This window comes from Talpa occidentalis, unplaced genomic scaffold, assembly GCF_014898055.3.
Source record: "Talpa occidentalis isolate TD23 unplaced genomic scaffold, MPIMG_talOcc4v2.1 talOcc4.13, whole genome shotgun sequence".
Lineage (NCBI taxonomy): Eukaryota > Metazoa > Chordata > Mammalia > Eulipotyphla > Talpidae > Talpa > Talpa occidentalis.
This window is the reverse complement of record NW_023601322.1, coordinates 86,939,717-86,953,890: the sequence shown is the minus strand read 5'-3', so window position 1 is coordinate 86,953,890 and position 14,174 is coordinate 86,939,717. Positions and strand designations below refer to the sequence as shown.

General features: G+C 48.4%; 1 protein-coding gene across 4 annotated transcripts in view; it reads right to left on the bottom strand.

Moving 5' to 3' along the window:
- Positions 1 to 8,679: 8,679 nt before the first annotated feature.
- The window catches only part of SEMA6A (semaphorin 6A), a 126,890-nt gene continuing 121,395 nt past the window's right edge, over positions 8,680 to 14,174 (bottom strand). For all 4 annotated transcript variants that reach the window (XM_037509480.2, XM_037509479.2, XM_037509481.2 and 1 more), the window contains one exon: positions 8,680 to 12,950. In XM_037509480.2, coding sequence (XP_037365377.1) covers positions 11,752 to 12,950 — 1,199 coding nt within the window. In that variant the 3' untranslated portion in view covers positions 8,680 to 11,751. The remainder of the gene's footprint in view (positions 12,951 to 14,174) is intronic.

Sequence of the window (14,174 nt, the reverse complement as noted above, 5' to 3'; positions counted from 1 at the left end):
GTATGCATGATGCGGTAAGATTTACATGCTCTTTGTGCACAGACTATGGCCGACTCCAGTTTCCTGCCATATCAGTCTTTCCTTCAAGTACTTCTGCCCTCCTGAGTTTGCGCCAAGCGCAGGGTCCTGCTGTCTGCATCCGCAGCCTCCCTTGCTGCGTGCCACACTCTCTCCTTTGTCCTTTCTGTTAACCTTGAAATTGGCACAATTAGAAAAGCTTCTTGGATCCGATGATGGCAATCACACAGTGAAGATTGCAGGGCTGCCTGTGGATCTTGGATACATGCTTTTGGTCTGTGACATGAGAGTGGAATAAATTTCTTTTTTCCCAACCACTGTGTTCGGTGTTACTTTATTATTATTATTATTATTTATTTTTGAGGTAACATTGGTTTACATCGCTGTATATGAGTCAGAGGATGAGGTCCAAACCTCCTTAGTTGTACATCACTACACCCCACCCACACTGGGCCCCCCACCTTCCTTTATCTGAAGTTAAGTCTGTGTTTACCGGGTGCAATGAATCAGGGATTGGGCCCCCTGCTTCTTGTCCCCAGCTTTGCCATGAACAGGTGGTACGTTATTGAGTTATTGAGCAAACTCTCCTGTCTTGATTTATTCTTCTCCACACGGAGGTATTGAGTAAGATTTTTCAGCACCGTGAGATCCATAATAATGACCATCACTTATGTTTTTGGCATAATGTTTCCTAGTAGTAATGGTGTTTCTCGTGAGAGAAATGTCAAGAACTCTTGGGATGGCACTGGTGGGTAGTGCTTCCATCCAGGCCCTCTGAGCCTGAGGCTGAGACTGGGAACCTTTGGAAACTCATGGGCCAGGGTGGCAGGTGTGCGCGGGAAAATGGCTGTGCGTATATCAGCTCAAAGAGCAAATCATCCAGGCTGACAGGCAGCCAAGGCCACCTGCAAGTTCTAAGTGAACTTAGAGTTGTCTTCCTCGCGGTGCTTTCTGGGTCTATTCTGGAGTCCAGGAAGTTCTGTCCAAAGACACCAGCTGGAGCCAGCAGGCGGGAAGAGCCCCAGGCAGCAGGGGAGGCAGAGCGAGTGGGGGTAGACCAGTTGTCCGCAGACCAGCCCCTGAGAATGGAGGGTAACAGCTGGAGAGTGATCAGAGCCTCCGGGCAGCCAGTGTCTGAGGTGGCCGCAGCAGTGAAAAAGAGCCAGGACTCGTCGGGCCAGGCAGAGCTTTTGTTTAACCAGGTCTGGCTGGTTGCTTTTGTTGGCAGATAAGGAGTATTTAGGAGAAAGGAGAAAAAAGAGACATTTTCATTATCGGCAGGATGGGGACTCAGTCATTAATTTGAAGATTTCGGGAACTGGGATCTCAATTTGAATGCCAGGTTGGAGAAGAAAGACACAGCGGGGTTTGGAGTTTTGCAAGCGCAGGTAAACGTTCACCCCGTCTGACTTGTACATGCTCCGAGGAGGCGGGCAGGGCCGCCGTCACCAAGTCTGTTTTGCAGATGGGAGAACGAGGTGCCAGGAGTTTTATGACAACCCCACAAATGACAAAGCCAGCTCACTCTCGAGCCCAGGCCCACAGACTCCCAGTGCCAGGTGCTGCCTTCTTAGTGACTTTGCCTTGTAAGAAAGGAAAACGCCACACTGCCATATTAGGAATGGCTAATCCCGAGAGCCCGGAGGTGCTGGCCTTAGTGGGGTGGTCCTCGAGCACCCTGGCCTCCTGACACCACCCCACTGTGCCCTGCTTCTCGGGCCCAGGCCCGTGGCTGCGCTAGCCAGGTAATTAGCGAGGATCTTTTTGGGTCACGCTTTCCTGAGGACAAAACAGGTCCTTTGGTTTCTCGATTAGAAAGCCCAACAGATTGAGTGACAAGGAAAAGTTTTTGATCTTGCTATTATAGTCACCTAATTAAAATGAGATGCAGATGCTCTGACACCTAGTAATTTTCACCTCACTTACTTTGGCTCCAATTACAGCCCTTCCCTACTGACTTACACTGTTTAAATTACAAAGTCAGAAGGAAATATGACTCTTTACCTGTTTCTATTCATACATATACGTCTAACACATTATCTTCTCTCCCCAAGTAAGAAATGTGATCACAGGCTTCCTCTTTACCCTGGAGACAGAAGAGAATAAATCATTAGTTCTTAAGTAAAATTAAATACCAATAAGGATTCAAATCAGCCAACACCTATGTCAACTTTTAACAGGCAGTTTTCTTTCATACACACACATTCACACACATACAAACAAACACAGCCTTCTGCCTCCTTGGAAGAGACAGATCTTGTGAACAGCTACCACACTTGGAATTGTCCTGGAATGCAGAGTTTGGCATAAAAAACTCCTTTTCAAAGTTAATCAGTTATTGACTCTGACCCTTCAAATCAGAGAAAGTAATTGGCTCAAAGGCTGTTCCCCTCATTGAGTCAGAGATAAGCAAGTCAGTGGTACCTTGCGGCAGTTGGAGTCACCAAAGTCAGTGGCAGCCAAACCTTTCACCTTCACTCAATTTGTGTACAGAGAAAAGGTTTTGTGGAGTGGAAACAGAGTTTCAAGAAACAAGCAAACAGAACAGTTCTAAGAGAAAGCCATCAGCCAGCCAAAGAGAACGCGAACTTGGGTTTCTGAGGAGAGGGGTCATGTTCCCTCTTCTCGGGGTGGAACCCGAGCTGGTCTGGCTAGGCACTGAGTGGAAGATGCTGGCTTCTCTGGGGTGCTGTGGAGCAGCTGGTTGGCGGGCACCCACTCCCAGATGGTCCTGCCTCTTCCGCCCTCACCCCGAGCAACTCATTAGTTCCCAGAGGGAGTCTGGCAGTAGCAGCATGGACCATGGCGGCGACATGCAGGAGCGAGACAGGGACCTAGGCGGAGGCCTCTACCTTTTGTCTCCTACTGGGAGTTTTTTTTTTAAGATTTATTTATTTATGCATACAAGAGCTGGGGCACAGGCCAGAGATGCGGGAGGGTAAGAGGATTCACCAGAGAGAGCGGGGAACAGAACAGGCAGACTGACTGAAATACACTGCTGAGGGGAGCAGCGGGCGAGACAGGAGAGGTCTGTTGTGCCATGTGGGTAGCTCCCTGTCTGGCCGGTGGTCAAATTCATGCTGCAGAGGCTACAGATTGCTTCATAGTGAGGTGCTTAGCCCCTTGCGCCACCAGGGAGGCTCCTACTGGGAGATTTTTTAGGCAGTCAGCCAGATCATCCAGCCACTGAATGGGAGGTGGAGTGAAATTGGTTGGTGGCCAGTGGGGGCTAACATGACAAGTGTGGCTATTGCTGACTTTCTCTTTCTTTCACACTGACTTTACCTGAGTCTTTTATGAAGACAAGGGTGGGCAAGTTTCTCTAGCCTTTGAGGCATAGGGCATCCCTTCTTCTGTGTTGCCAGTTAACCCTGGGATCTCTTTTATTTATTTATTTGTTTGTTTGTTTGTTTGTTTGTTTAAGATTTATTTATTTATTTATACATGCACTGGGTACAGTCAGAAGCGCGGGAGGGTGAGAGAATTCACCAGAGCGGGGAGCAGAGCAGGCAGAAGGACCGAAGTACACTGCTGAGGGGAGCAGCGGGCAGCAGGAGGGGTCTGCGGGCCATGTGGGACCCTCCTCCGGTGGCCGGGGAGCAGCTGGGGATCGAGACGGCCAGCTTCGCAACCCAGTGCTCAACCACTGCGCCACCGGGGAGGCCCAACCCTGGGATCTCTTAAGTCTCTTAAATTTCTCTTGTGATGATGTGGCTTGAGCAGGACGGAGGAGCTCTAAAAGCCAGGCCTTTCTTCTTTTTCTTCCACGGGGCCATCCGTGCCGCTGCCCTGAAGTGGCAGGGTGCAGCTCAAGAAGGGAGGTCACCGCTCTTGGCTTCAGCAACCTCTTTTCCTGCTTTGTTGACAGTTCCTAATAACACTACTGGCATCAGGAATTCACAGACACAGGAAGGAAGAGATGTATCTTTAATGATGGAAAAATATGAGCGCACAATGCCCTTAAAATAGAACAAGTGTGCCTCGCCTTTATTCTGGGGACTTTATTGTTGCAACCGCTTCTCCTGGGACACACCATGGGAGGCTTTTTCCCCTTTGGTGAAGCAGAGTAATTGTGTAACCTGAGGTGTCCCGCGAGAGAGCCAAGGGGATGATCTCAACATGCAGGTTTCTGAAACATTGCTGCATTTTGATGGGGATTAGGGCGCCATTAGAACCCTCCTCTCCAAACCCCCATTTCTGTAAAGTGAGCATAACCCCACCTGTGCTGCTCACCGCGTGAGGCTGTGTAAGGATCCAGGGAGAGGATGCACAAGATTATGTCTACAGATGTGCAAACACAGCAGATGAAAACGGCCATTGTTGGTGAACAGAACCTGACTGAGAGTGGAGAGCTCAGTGAAGTAGCTACCCATGTTGATTTTGAAGGGTGCTCCCGAGACCTCTATGATCTTATCATGCAGTGTTACTTCATAAATAAGAATAATGGGCCTCCCCGGTGGCGCAGCAGGTTGAGCGCAGTGCTGTGAAACTGTCGGCAGCCTCTGCAGTGCAGTTTTGATTCCTGGCCGGCCAGGGAGATACCCACATGGCGCAGCAGACCTCTCCTGTCGCGCCCACTGCTCCCCTCAGCAGTGTCTTCAGTCGTCTGCCTGTTCTGTTCCCCGCTCTGTCTCTGGTGAATTCTCTCACCCTCCCATGCCTCTGGCCTGTATCCAAGTTCTTGTATAAATAAAAATAAAATCTTTAAAAAATAAGAAGAATAAGTAAATCATCGTCGTCACTGACAACTGCAAGTTCTGGGATACCATTCCACACTTCATCTTGCATGATGTAAGCTTTTGCCCGTGTTGAGATTCATATCTCGTGGCACATCTAGACAGGGCCTAGATCTGCTCAACGTTCAGTATGCACTTTTGAGAACAGATACCAAGGTTGCTGAGATGAACCCACTTCCTCATCTCCCCCGCCTCCCACTATGGCAAAGGCAATGGTCATGATGAATAGGGGAAAGAGGAGCTTTTGGCTCTCAGATTGATTTTTTATCATCTTTCTCATTTTAGGAGCCTCCCTGCCCCCGGAGGTCCTGCTTGAGTTCCTTCTGCATTGGTTTCCTGGCGTTTGGCACTGTGTCCAGTGTCGCCTTCATTTCTTTATTTTTTTTCCTTTCTGAAAACCACCAATAAAAAAAGTACTTCTGGTTTAATGGTCACCTACTTTCCCCTTCATTACGTCCCCCTATTTGGACAGTTATTGAGCCTGGGAGCGGACCAAGACTTGCTCTGGGGATGATGATAATGATTCTCACGGGAGTCTTCTGTCTGAAGGTGATTAGGGAGAACAAAAAAGTTGCTCACCAGTCACTGTCAACAGGCTGTGAGGGACCAGTGTCCAGGCTTCTCTGCACAAGTCTTGGTTTTCATTTCTGAGACTAGTTAATGAGAGTTCACTTTTGACCAGAAAGTGCGGAGGTGCCACCCATATGTCATCAGGATCAGGGGTGAATGACTTCCCAAAGGATCAGCTTTCAGCAAACATTTGGGACATTTTGGGTGTTAGACTCGAGAGGAGCCAGCCTGGTAATAGATTTTCGTGCACATGTGTGCACCCATGTATTTGCACAGGGGGGGGGTGGGGAACCCCTCGCCACTCAGCTGCCTCCCTTGATTTGCTCAAATTTCATTCCATTTGCTAGAGGGACATCTGCACATTTTTTGCCCAGCCACATTTAATGCACATCAGTTCAGCCCTAAGCCTCTATTGAGGTCAACCGCCCCCCACCTCCAGGCATCCCAGGGGGTTAGAGCTAAGGACACACAATACTCTAAATGGAATACTGAAGATCCCCATCTGTCTGGCAGTCCCGATCAATAAATGTGAGCTGCCTTTCCTTCCCAATTCTGTACAAGAGAGACATCACCACCTGGTTTAAAGACAAGCAGGCGTGTGATGTGGGTTTCTAAGGGTTACCAAGTCCAAGCACCCAGCTGTCACAGTGCTCAGCCAGGAAGAAGATTATGCTCTTAATCATGTTATTTTGTTACTAAAGGGTTCTTTTAAATCGCCCTCACCCCTTTCCCTGAAGCAAAATCTTCCAGTGTCTGAAATTGCAGGTGCCTTTCTAATGCTATTATTTCACTGGCTGAATGACTCTTTTGGAAAGAGCTTTGTTCAGGCTCTGTGGTTCTGGGGCATCTTGCTTGGCTTCTGCCAACTTACAAGGTTGGACAGCAAGACCTGTTTATGTGTATGTGACAGAGCACTGAAGGAGGACAGGCATGCCCAAGGTGCTGCCTCTGGCCCTGGGAACCACGTAGCCTGTTGACTGATTTGGGACAGTCCATCTTCAAGACCAACAGCCTAAACATGCCCTGCAGAAGCCTCCAACCCTGTAACAAACAAGCAAACACAGCAATTAAAAAGCTGGGTTGTCTAAGCAGGGGTGTCCTTGAGGCCACAGCTAAAATACAGACTGTCGCCTCTTCCCAGACCGGAACTAAGCTGACTCAGCAAAGGCGCCTCCCTGTAGTATCAGGTATCAGGTGGCACCGAGTGACTGTCTACTTCACACCGCTGAGATTTGAGCTCCTGCCCACCCCCTCATCTTGGCACAGATGAAGGACTAGGGTGCCCACTTGTACCTTTGCACACAATAATAGCCCTTCTGCCTGGGATGGCTGTCCAGAACTCACTCTATACAAATCTCCTCAAACCTCTGGCCCCAAATCTTGGGGGTACTTGTTCCCACCTCTGAATGACGATTACGGAGACCATGTCCACCTCCCCTGATAAATAAGGAGGCGTGTGAGAAAGGAGGGCTGGGTGAGTTGGAGATGCCTCTGGGCAAAGGGGCTGTGGGGCCTCCTAGCTCCTGTTGCTCTCAGGATATGAAGGAATGGAGTAAGAGACCACGAATTTGTGGGCTGTGGACAAATCCCTTCCCTCAGTGGATCTCAGCCTCTCTACTTTTTAAAAATGATAGGGTCAGCATTTCCCTGATTACAAGTGATGTTGAACATTTTTTTCATATGCCTGTTGGCCATTTGCACTTCCTCTTTGGAGAAGTTTCTTTTTAGCTCTTCTGCCCAATTTTTGACTGGGTTATTTACTTTGTTTTGTTGAGTCTCGTCAGCTCTTTGTAGATTTTTGTGATCAGTCCCTGTGGTAGGAATTTTACGGGGACTGTAACCAAGATGAAAATGCATACGTCGTACAAAGATGAAAAATGATGTAAAAAATATTTTTTTAAAAAATGATCGGGTTGGAGTAGCTACTGTGCATTTTCTCAGTTACGCGTTTAGATAAAAGTAAGGCAAACCCTATCAGTCACATAAGAAGGATGCTCTTAAGGCTGGCCAAAGGGATGACTGCAGGGCTAATTCAGTTATTTCTTCCAGAATCTGAAGTGGAATGGAGTGTTGTTTCCTGGTGTTACTTCCCCCTCCTTGGCCTGTGACTGGTCTCATTGCCTGGCAGCCCAAGGCCTTTACAGAAGCAACCCAGTTTCTAAGTCACTGCCAGGCAGCTCTCTAAAGCACACACATACATCCTTACTGCTGCGCCGCTGCTTATCAGTTAGGCCCTGAGCCCATGGTAACCAGGTGAAGCCTGAAGCCCCTCTCCTAGCCTTGCCTTGCCAGGCTCTCTGAGATCCTGGGCACACAAAACTCTAGATCCTCTGTTTCCTGAACCCAGCACACTTGCACCTTTGCACACAATAATAGCCCTTCTGCCTGGGATGGCTGTCCAGAACACACTCTACACAAATCCCCTCAAACCTCTGGCCCCAAATCTTGGGGGCACTTGTTCCCATCTCTGAATGATGATTAGAGAGACCATGTCCACCTCCCCTTATAAATAAGGAGACGGGAATTACTCTAGTCGAATTTGTGCGTGACAATGCCTAGCCCTTTGGGTGGAATTCAAGAAATACCACTAGAGATGACTTGTCAAAACATGACCGAGCCACTGTAGGTGTGAGGTGGGGCCCGACCCTCATCTTCCCATGTCCTAACAGACCTAGGAAACATTGAAAACTGAAAACTATTTCATAAGGCCCAAAGTAAAATACTGTCACGGAGGGCTTTTTTAAGTAACTGTTTGAAAAATGTCCCAGAAGGAAGAACCTGGTCGTGGCATTTCACAGAGCTGTTTTGCAAAATAAAAATCAAGTGCTGAATCCCGATACACCTCCAACCAAGTCTTCTGGGTTACAAGATAAATGCTAACAAGGAGTAAAATCCAGCACCCTCCACCTTATTAATATGCAAAAAGGCTGAAGTCACATCTGTGCAAGCACCTATTTTTAGTGGACCCTACATACTAAAATCCTAGCCTTGATCTCTTAAACTATCAAGCCTACCATAAATGTTTGATGATGAACAACCCATAAAAAGAAAATGCATAAAATGAATAGACGGAGTCAGTGCGTGCTCTGCCTTTTAATTATTGCTTCAGTCCTGCTCCAGGCTGGGTGCAGGCAGAAAACACACATCAAAGGTGTGTGTGTTGTGTGTGTGTGTGTGTGTGTGTGTTGGGGGGGGGGTTGGGGGAGCAACAGGGTGTATTGCAAACAAATAGGCCTAGCTGCTTTGTTGTTGATACTTGAAGCCAGTTAGAGATGGAGTAAAAAGGAGGGTCTTGCTCAAAGAGGGCATGGGGTTCAAAAAAGGGAAACACTAAGTGATAAATAAAAGCATTCAGGACACAGACAATAATGTAGAACAGTCTTGTTTTATTACTTTTAAGTAATAAAGAGCCTTTTCCTTGGTGCTTTTTTTTTTTCTTTTCTTTTTTTTTTTTTCTTTTTTACAACATACATTAAGTTGTGAATCAGATGTTAGGGGATGTGGAGATGAAGGAAAATCGGTGACATCACAATATTTTTACAACTTTACAACAAATATAAATCTGAGTTTGTTGCATCTACCAATGTCTAGCAAGGGTGGAAAGCAAAGGCACACTCAGGTTTATGGACCCCCCCATACACAGGGGAAAAAAGAAGAGGAGAAAAATACTTAAATGCAGAAGCCCAGCTCAATACATGGGTTAACACCGCAAGTGATGGGTGGTGGAAAGTAGGGGCCCGGGATGGAAGTTTTGACACGGGTCTCAACATGGCCAAGGCGAGGCTGCCCACAGGGGCACAAAGCGCATGGGCACATGCTGTGACTGTTCTAGGAGTCATCCTTGGGGGGGGGGGACAAAGGGGGTGGTATCTCCACCCCTTCCTCTGTTTGCATTTAAAAAGAAAAGGGAGATAAAACTGGTATCTCGGTTTCTAGAACAGACTTCATGGTTTCAGGGCACAGAGTTCACAGGATGTGAACGCTGATTTCACCAACCAAACAAAGCAAAACAAAACAAAAACACGACACAAAAACAACAAGGCCTACCCCAAATGACAGCAAAACTGCAAGAGATGCTGGAACATCAGCAGAAGCCCTGCGCCCTGGCCACACACCCCGGCCCCACCCGTCGGTGAGGTATCCCTTTGATTAGCCAGCTCAAAATTGTCTTTTTTGGAAGGCTTTTTTTCCCCCCCTCTAACAAAACAAAACTAAACTAAGCCCACAAGAGCAAACTGGAAATAGAAAGAGACAAAGAGGCACCCAATATACTGTTTAACCGTTTAAAAAATACAATAACAACCAACAACAATGCTCATAGATTACAGTATGTTGACAATTCTTTTGTTCAGGATAGAGTAAACAAAAATCCCTCTGTGCGCTTGAGCTAATGAAAACCGAGGGGAAGAGAAACACACACACCCCAGCCCTCCCCCCAACAAACAAAAACAAGAAAAGGATAAAGAAATTAAAAAAAAAAAAATGAAGATCTCTTGCCCCCCAGTTTTTACCACGCCCACTGTGGCTGGCCTTGGACTTGGAGTTACTCGTTAATCTCAGCAGGGACCAGCCTGCCTGCATCTATTTCCATGTCATTTCTTTGTGTGCAGGGCACGTGTGTGCCGAGCACATGGCTTGGAGACCCCGCCCAGCGCCTGCCCGGCCGCACGGTGTATCCTCCAGCAGAGGGACACAGCAGAAACGAAGACTGGACTAGTAGTCCTGTCCTCCTTCCGCTGGTTAACATGAGAATATCACCATGTTGAAATGATCTGAGACTATAAAGGGAGAAAAGGGGATTTGCCACCCACAACACTGGGGTCCATGCTTGGTGGCACGGTCAGAGGGTGGTTCGAATTGGCACGACTAGAAGGGAGTGTGACCTGGAGGGTGTGGTCTGGAGGGTGTGGTGCGGCCCTGCTTTCCCAGGCTGTGGGAATTAACCATCACCATCGCCCGCCTTCTTCCATCTGTTGGACACTGATCTTCCAGCGGGCTGGAGCAGGGGTGGAGGGCGGGAGCGTTAAATAAATATCTGCATTTATTTCAAAAGGGCAAAGAAGTTGATCATAACGACAGTTTACAAGCATACACAACTCAGGGTGTAAGGCACAAATTTACATGTGGAAAACAGGCTATTCACAGATGTAACCCCACGAAAAACCCGTGTGATCAAACCATTAATTTATGCAAGGTAGCAGCCAGCATATTAATTAGTTCACACCGTTTGTGGATTTTGTTTGCTGTCTCACATGCAAGGTGAAATGAGATGGTGTATCACAAGCTGGTGCCTTCACAGAAAGTAGGAACCACTGACAAAGCCACACTGGCAGCAATGGACACGGATGTGCCACCCTAAAAGTTCCTCTCCTGGTTGCTTTAGAAATTCGGCTCTGGAAGGACTTATAACCTATTATTATTATTTATTCATTTATTTTTCGTGTTGTCGGCCAGAAATCTGGCCATCAAATTAACTGGTAGATTGAAATAAATATTCCCCTCTTAACTTTTTCCGTTAGCTAGAGATCAGAGAGTCCCAACACAAAGCTCAGAATTCCAGCTCCAACTTATTTACTAAGTGAATTTATTGTAAAAATAAAGAAACTCAATTATTCCAGTTAATGGATTTCACGTTAAATAGTTGAACTTTTTCAGTGGCCTTTCTGAAGAGCTGTTCATAAAGATAGCATGTGGAAGAGTCCTTTCGGGAAAAACAAGAGTGAACAATAAATAAAGAGTTACTTGCGTTAACGGTCACGTTATTTCATTAAAAGAAGGAGCAGAAACCTATGACATCGTGGCCCAACTGGCATCATCTGCTAGAACAGAAAGCTGTAACACTGGCGGGCATTTCACAGTATCTGCGCATAGTAAACTTCTGCCATTGTTAAAAGTCTGAGTTAGAATTATCAATGAATTCTTTATTTTTTTGTCTTTTTAATTTTCATCATTTTAAAAAATGTATCTGTTCTGAGGGTTGGAAGGCTGGCCCTGTTTGGCAGCGCCCCGTGCAGTCATGGACAAAATGTTGCATTTACTGTTCACCTCTGTGTGTGTGTGTGTGTGTATGTGTGTGTGTGTGTGTGTGTGTGTGTGCGCACGCATGCGCACACATGTGCACACGCTCGTGTGTGTGTGGGGGGGGGTGGGTATGTGCTTTTGGCTCATGTTTGTGATAAGTCTTTTGTGAGTCCAACCTGTTGCAAGGTGTAGGGGGGGAGAGAAGGTAGAGTATGGAGGTGAGTCCGTTGCAAACTTTCACCAAACCACTTGGCCCGATTTTCACGAGCACCCCTGTGTCCGGGAGGGGAGGACCCGGAGGCCTCGGCGCAGTCTGGCCGTCTTGGTCTGGTGGGTACTCAGGCGCCAAGCTGAGCGGGCAACTCGCCTTTCCTGCTGGTTCGACCCCTGGCCCCTCCCCCTGGGATTATGTACACGCATCATTAGGCTTCAGGGATGTGGTAAGGGGAGCAAAGGAGGGTTTGGGGGGGACGTCCGGCTTTAACGAGGGTGTGCGCTTCAGCCCCGACCTGCTGAGTGAGTTGTAGGCGTTGAGGCTGGGCTGCCTCGACACAGTCACCGCCTGGCCCGACGGCTGCGAGCTGTGCACCTGGATAGAGTCCACCCTCTGCGGGGCGGGGGGCGGGTTGTCTCCCCGGCCAAAGCTTGGGTTTCTGGAGAGGTGGGAGGAATTGGAGGAGTTAGTATTATTTCTTTTGAGCGTGGTGGCCGGGTGGCTTCTCGTGAGCGAGTTCGTGGGGTAGCTGCGTTTGTAGTCCAGCCCGTAGGAGGAGGAGTGGTGCATCTCCAGCCGCTTGCTCAGGCCGTTCTGAGACAGGGAGGCTCCCGGAGGGCCCAGGGAGGCCTCCCGCTGGGGGACTTTGGGGGGCAGGCTGTCCAGGTTCTCCACCAGGTTGACCCCGTGGTTAGGACTCTTGCTGCTGAGGTGCTCCTTGATGGTCTTGTACTCCAGGGTGGCGGCCTGGTCCTCCAGCACCATCTGGGCCACCTCGCTCATTTTGGGCTGGTCCACATACTCATGCTGGTAGCCCTGCTGCGTGATGGGCAGCACCACCACGCTGGGGATGTGGCTGGGGGAGGCCCGGAGGGGCAAGTCCGTGGGGATGACAGGGGAGCCCATGGGGGGCATGTCCTTGGTGCAGGCATTGATGAGGTTCTGGTTCCTCTCCCACTCGCGGCTGCCACGGCTGGGCTTGCGCTTCTGCTGCAGCGTCGGGGTGGACTCGGGGGTGGGCAGGGCTGCCAGGTCGAGGTGGTGCTGGTCGGCCTTGATGAGCATCTTGGCCGTGTTGCTGGGCGTGGCCAGCTTGCCATTGTGCATGAGAGGCGTGAGGATGGCCTCCGGCTTGGGGTCCTTGGATTGGGCGTCCCCAAACAGGCCGCTGAGCTTGGTGACGCTGCTCATGGAGCCCCGGCGCGAGTGTGTCAGCTCCTTCTCCTTGCGCTGCACCGCCGACACGTCCTTGCGCCGGTGATCACAGACGCAGTAGACAATGATGCCGGAGAAGACAGCTCCCATGACGAAAGCCAGGATGACCGCGATGGCCAAGAGCGTGACGGGAACAAGCTGGTCGTGGCCTTTGAGGTAACTCTCCCGAATCACTCCTGCAACAGACATCGCATATGGCGTTAAGAAATGAAAGCACACCACCAGCCGTATTTTTGTTTGGCCTTCACCCTGTTAATTAATAACAGTAATAAGTGACAATAGCACCTCTTCGAGGCGCAGCTTGCCAAACATGAACTAATTAATCCTCGCAGCCCCCCAAGTATGTAAATGGACTTGTTTGCTGCCTGCTTTGTGTTCTGAGAAAGCACTTTTCCTCTGGCAGTTACATGCGCTTTCTGCTTTGCTTTGCTGTGTGCGTGAGGGCAGCCAAAAATGCCTCCCTCTTCATCTTTTGGTTTTGCAACGTTCCCTTCGCAGAGTCGGGATAACAGATATTTTGAGTCAGAGGGAAGAGGCAACAGTTTTCTGCCTGTTAAATGAACAAATCACACAACTCTCCTGGACCCCCAAGGTCTTTTTTTGATGACTTCCTTGTGGGCACCATCGCCTCTAGCTGGAGAGAAACTCTGTTTGCATTTCAAGCAATTAGAGGAAAGAAAGCGAGTTTCTTACAATGAAAGAAAACAGCTCAAGTTCACAGATTGCATCACCCCTCCAAAGAAAAAAGAACCACCTCTGCTCAACCGGAGGTAAATATGCTGAATGTTTGAATGAAGCTCTCTTCGTAATTGAATAGAGAATATTTGGGGGGGGGGGGGAGGCGGGTTTGGTGAGGGAAGACCATTTGGAGTCCTGTCTTGGATTTGACAAGTGTCAGGTCTCATTATTACGACGAGAGTTTGCTGTCAGGGTGAGATTCTTCAGCTGAGCTAATTTCTTCAATTTAATAAAAATTATGTGACTATACCCATCAATAATCTTACACTACATTAACCAAGAGGCTGCCGAAGAAAGTCGCTTTCCCTGTTCCTACTTAATCAGCCACCAAGCTGAGAGACTCTAATCAAACGCAAACATGGAGCTCTTATTTTTTAATACCAAGTGAGAATACACATCACAACTGTCAGATCTTAAGTGCTGGATGCGGTAGCTGAACAATAAAATCTCAAATACCTCAATTCCTGCCTCTGGAGAGTGAAGGAACATGAATACATTACAGGCCCAGCATGGGTTGAGGAATGTAAACATTGCTCCTATTATGGAAAGGCGAGTAAGACAGAAAATGTACCCTCTCTGGTCTCTGGAGACACATTTTTCATCTACTAAATCAACTCTTTCTGGAATATTTAATGTATTTTACTGGCAGATATCAGTGGTGC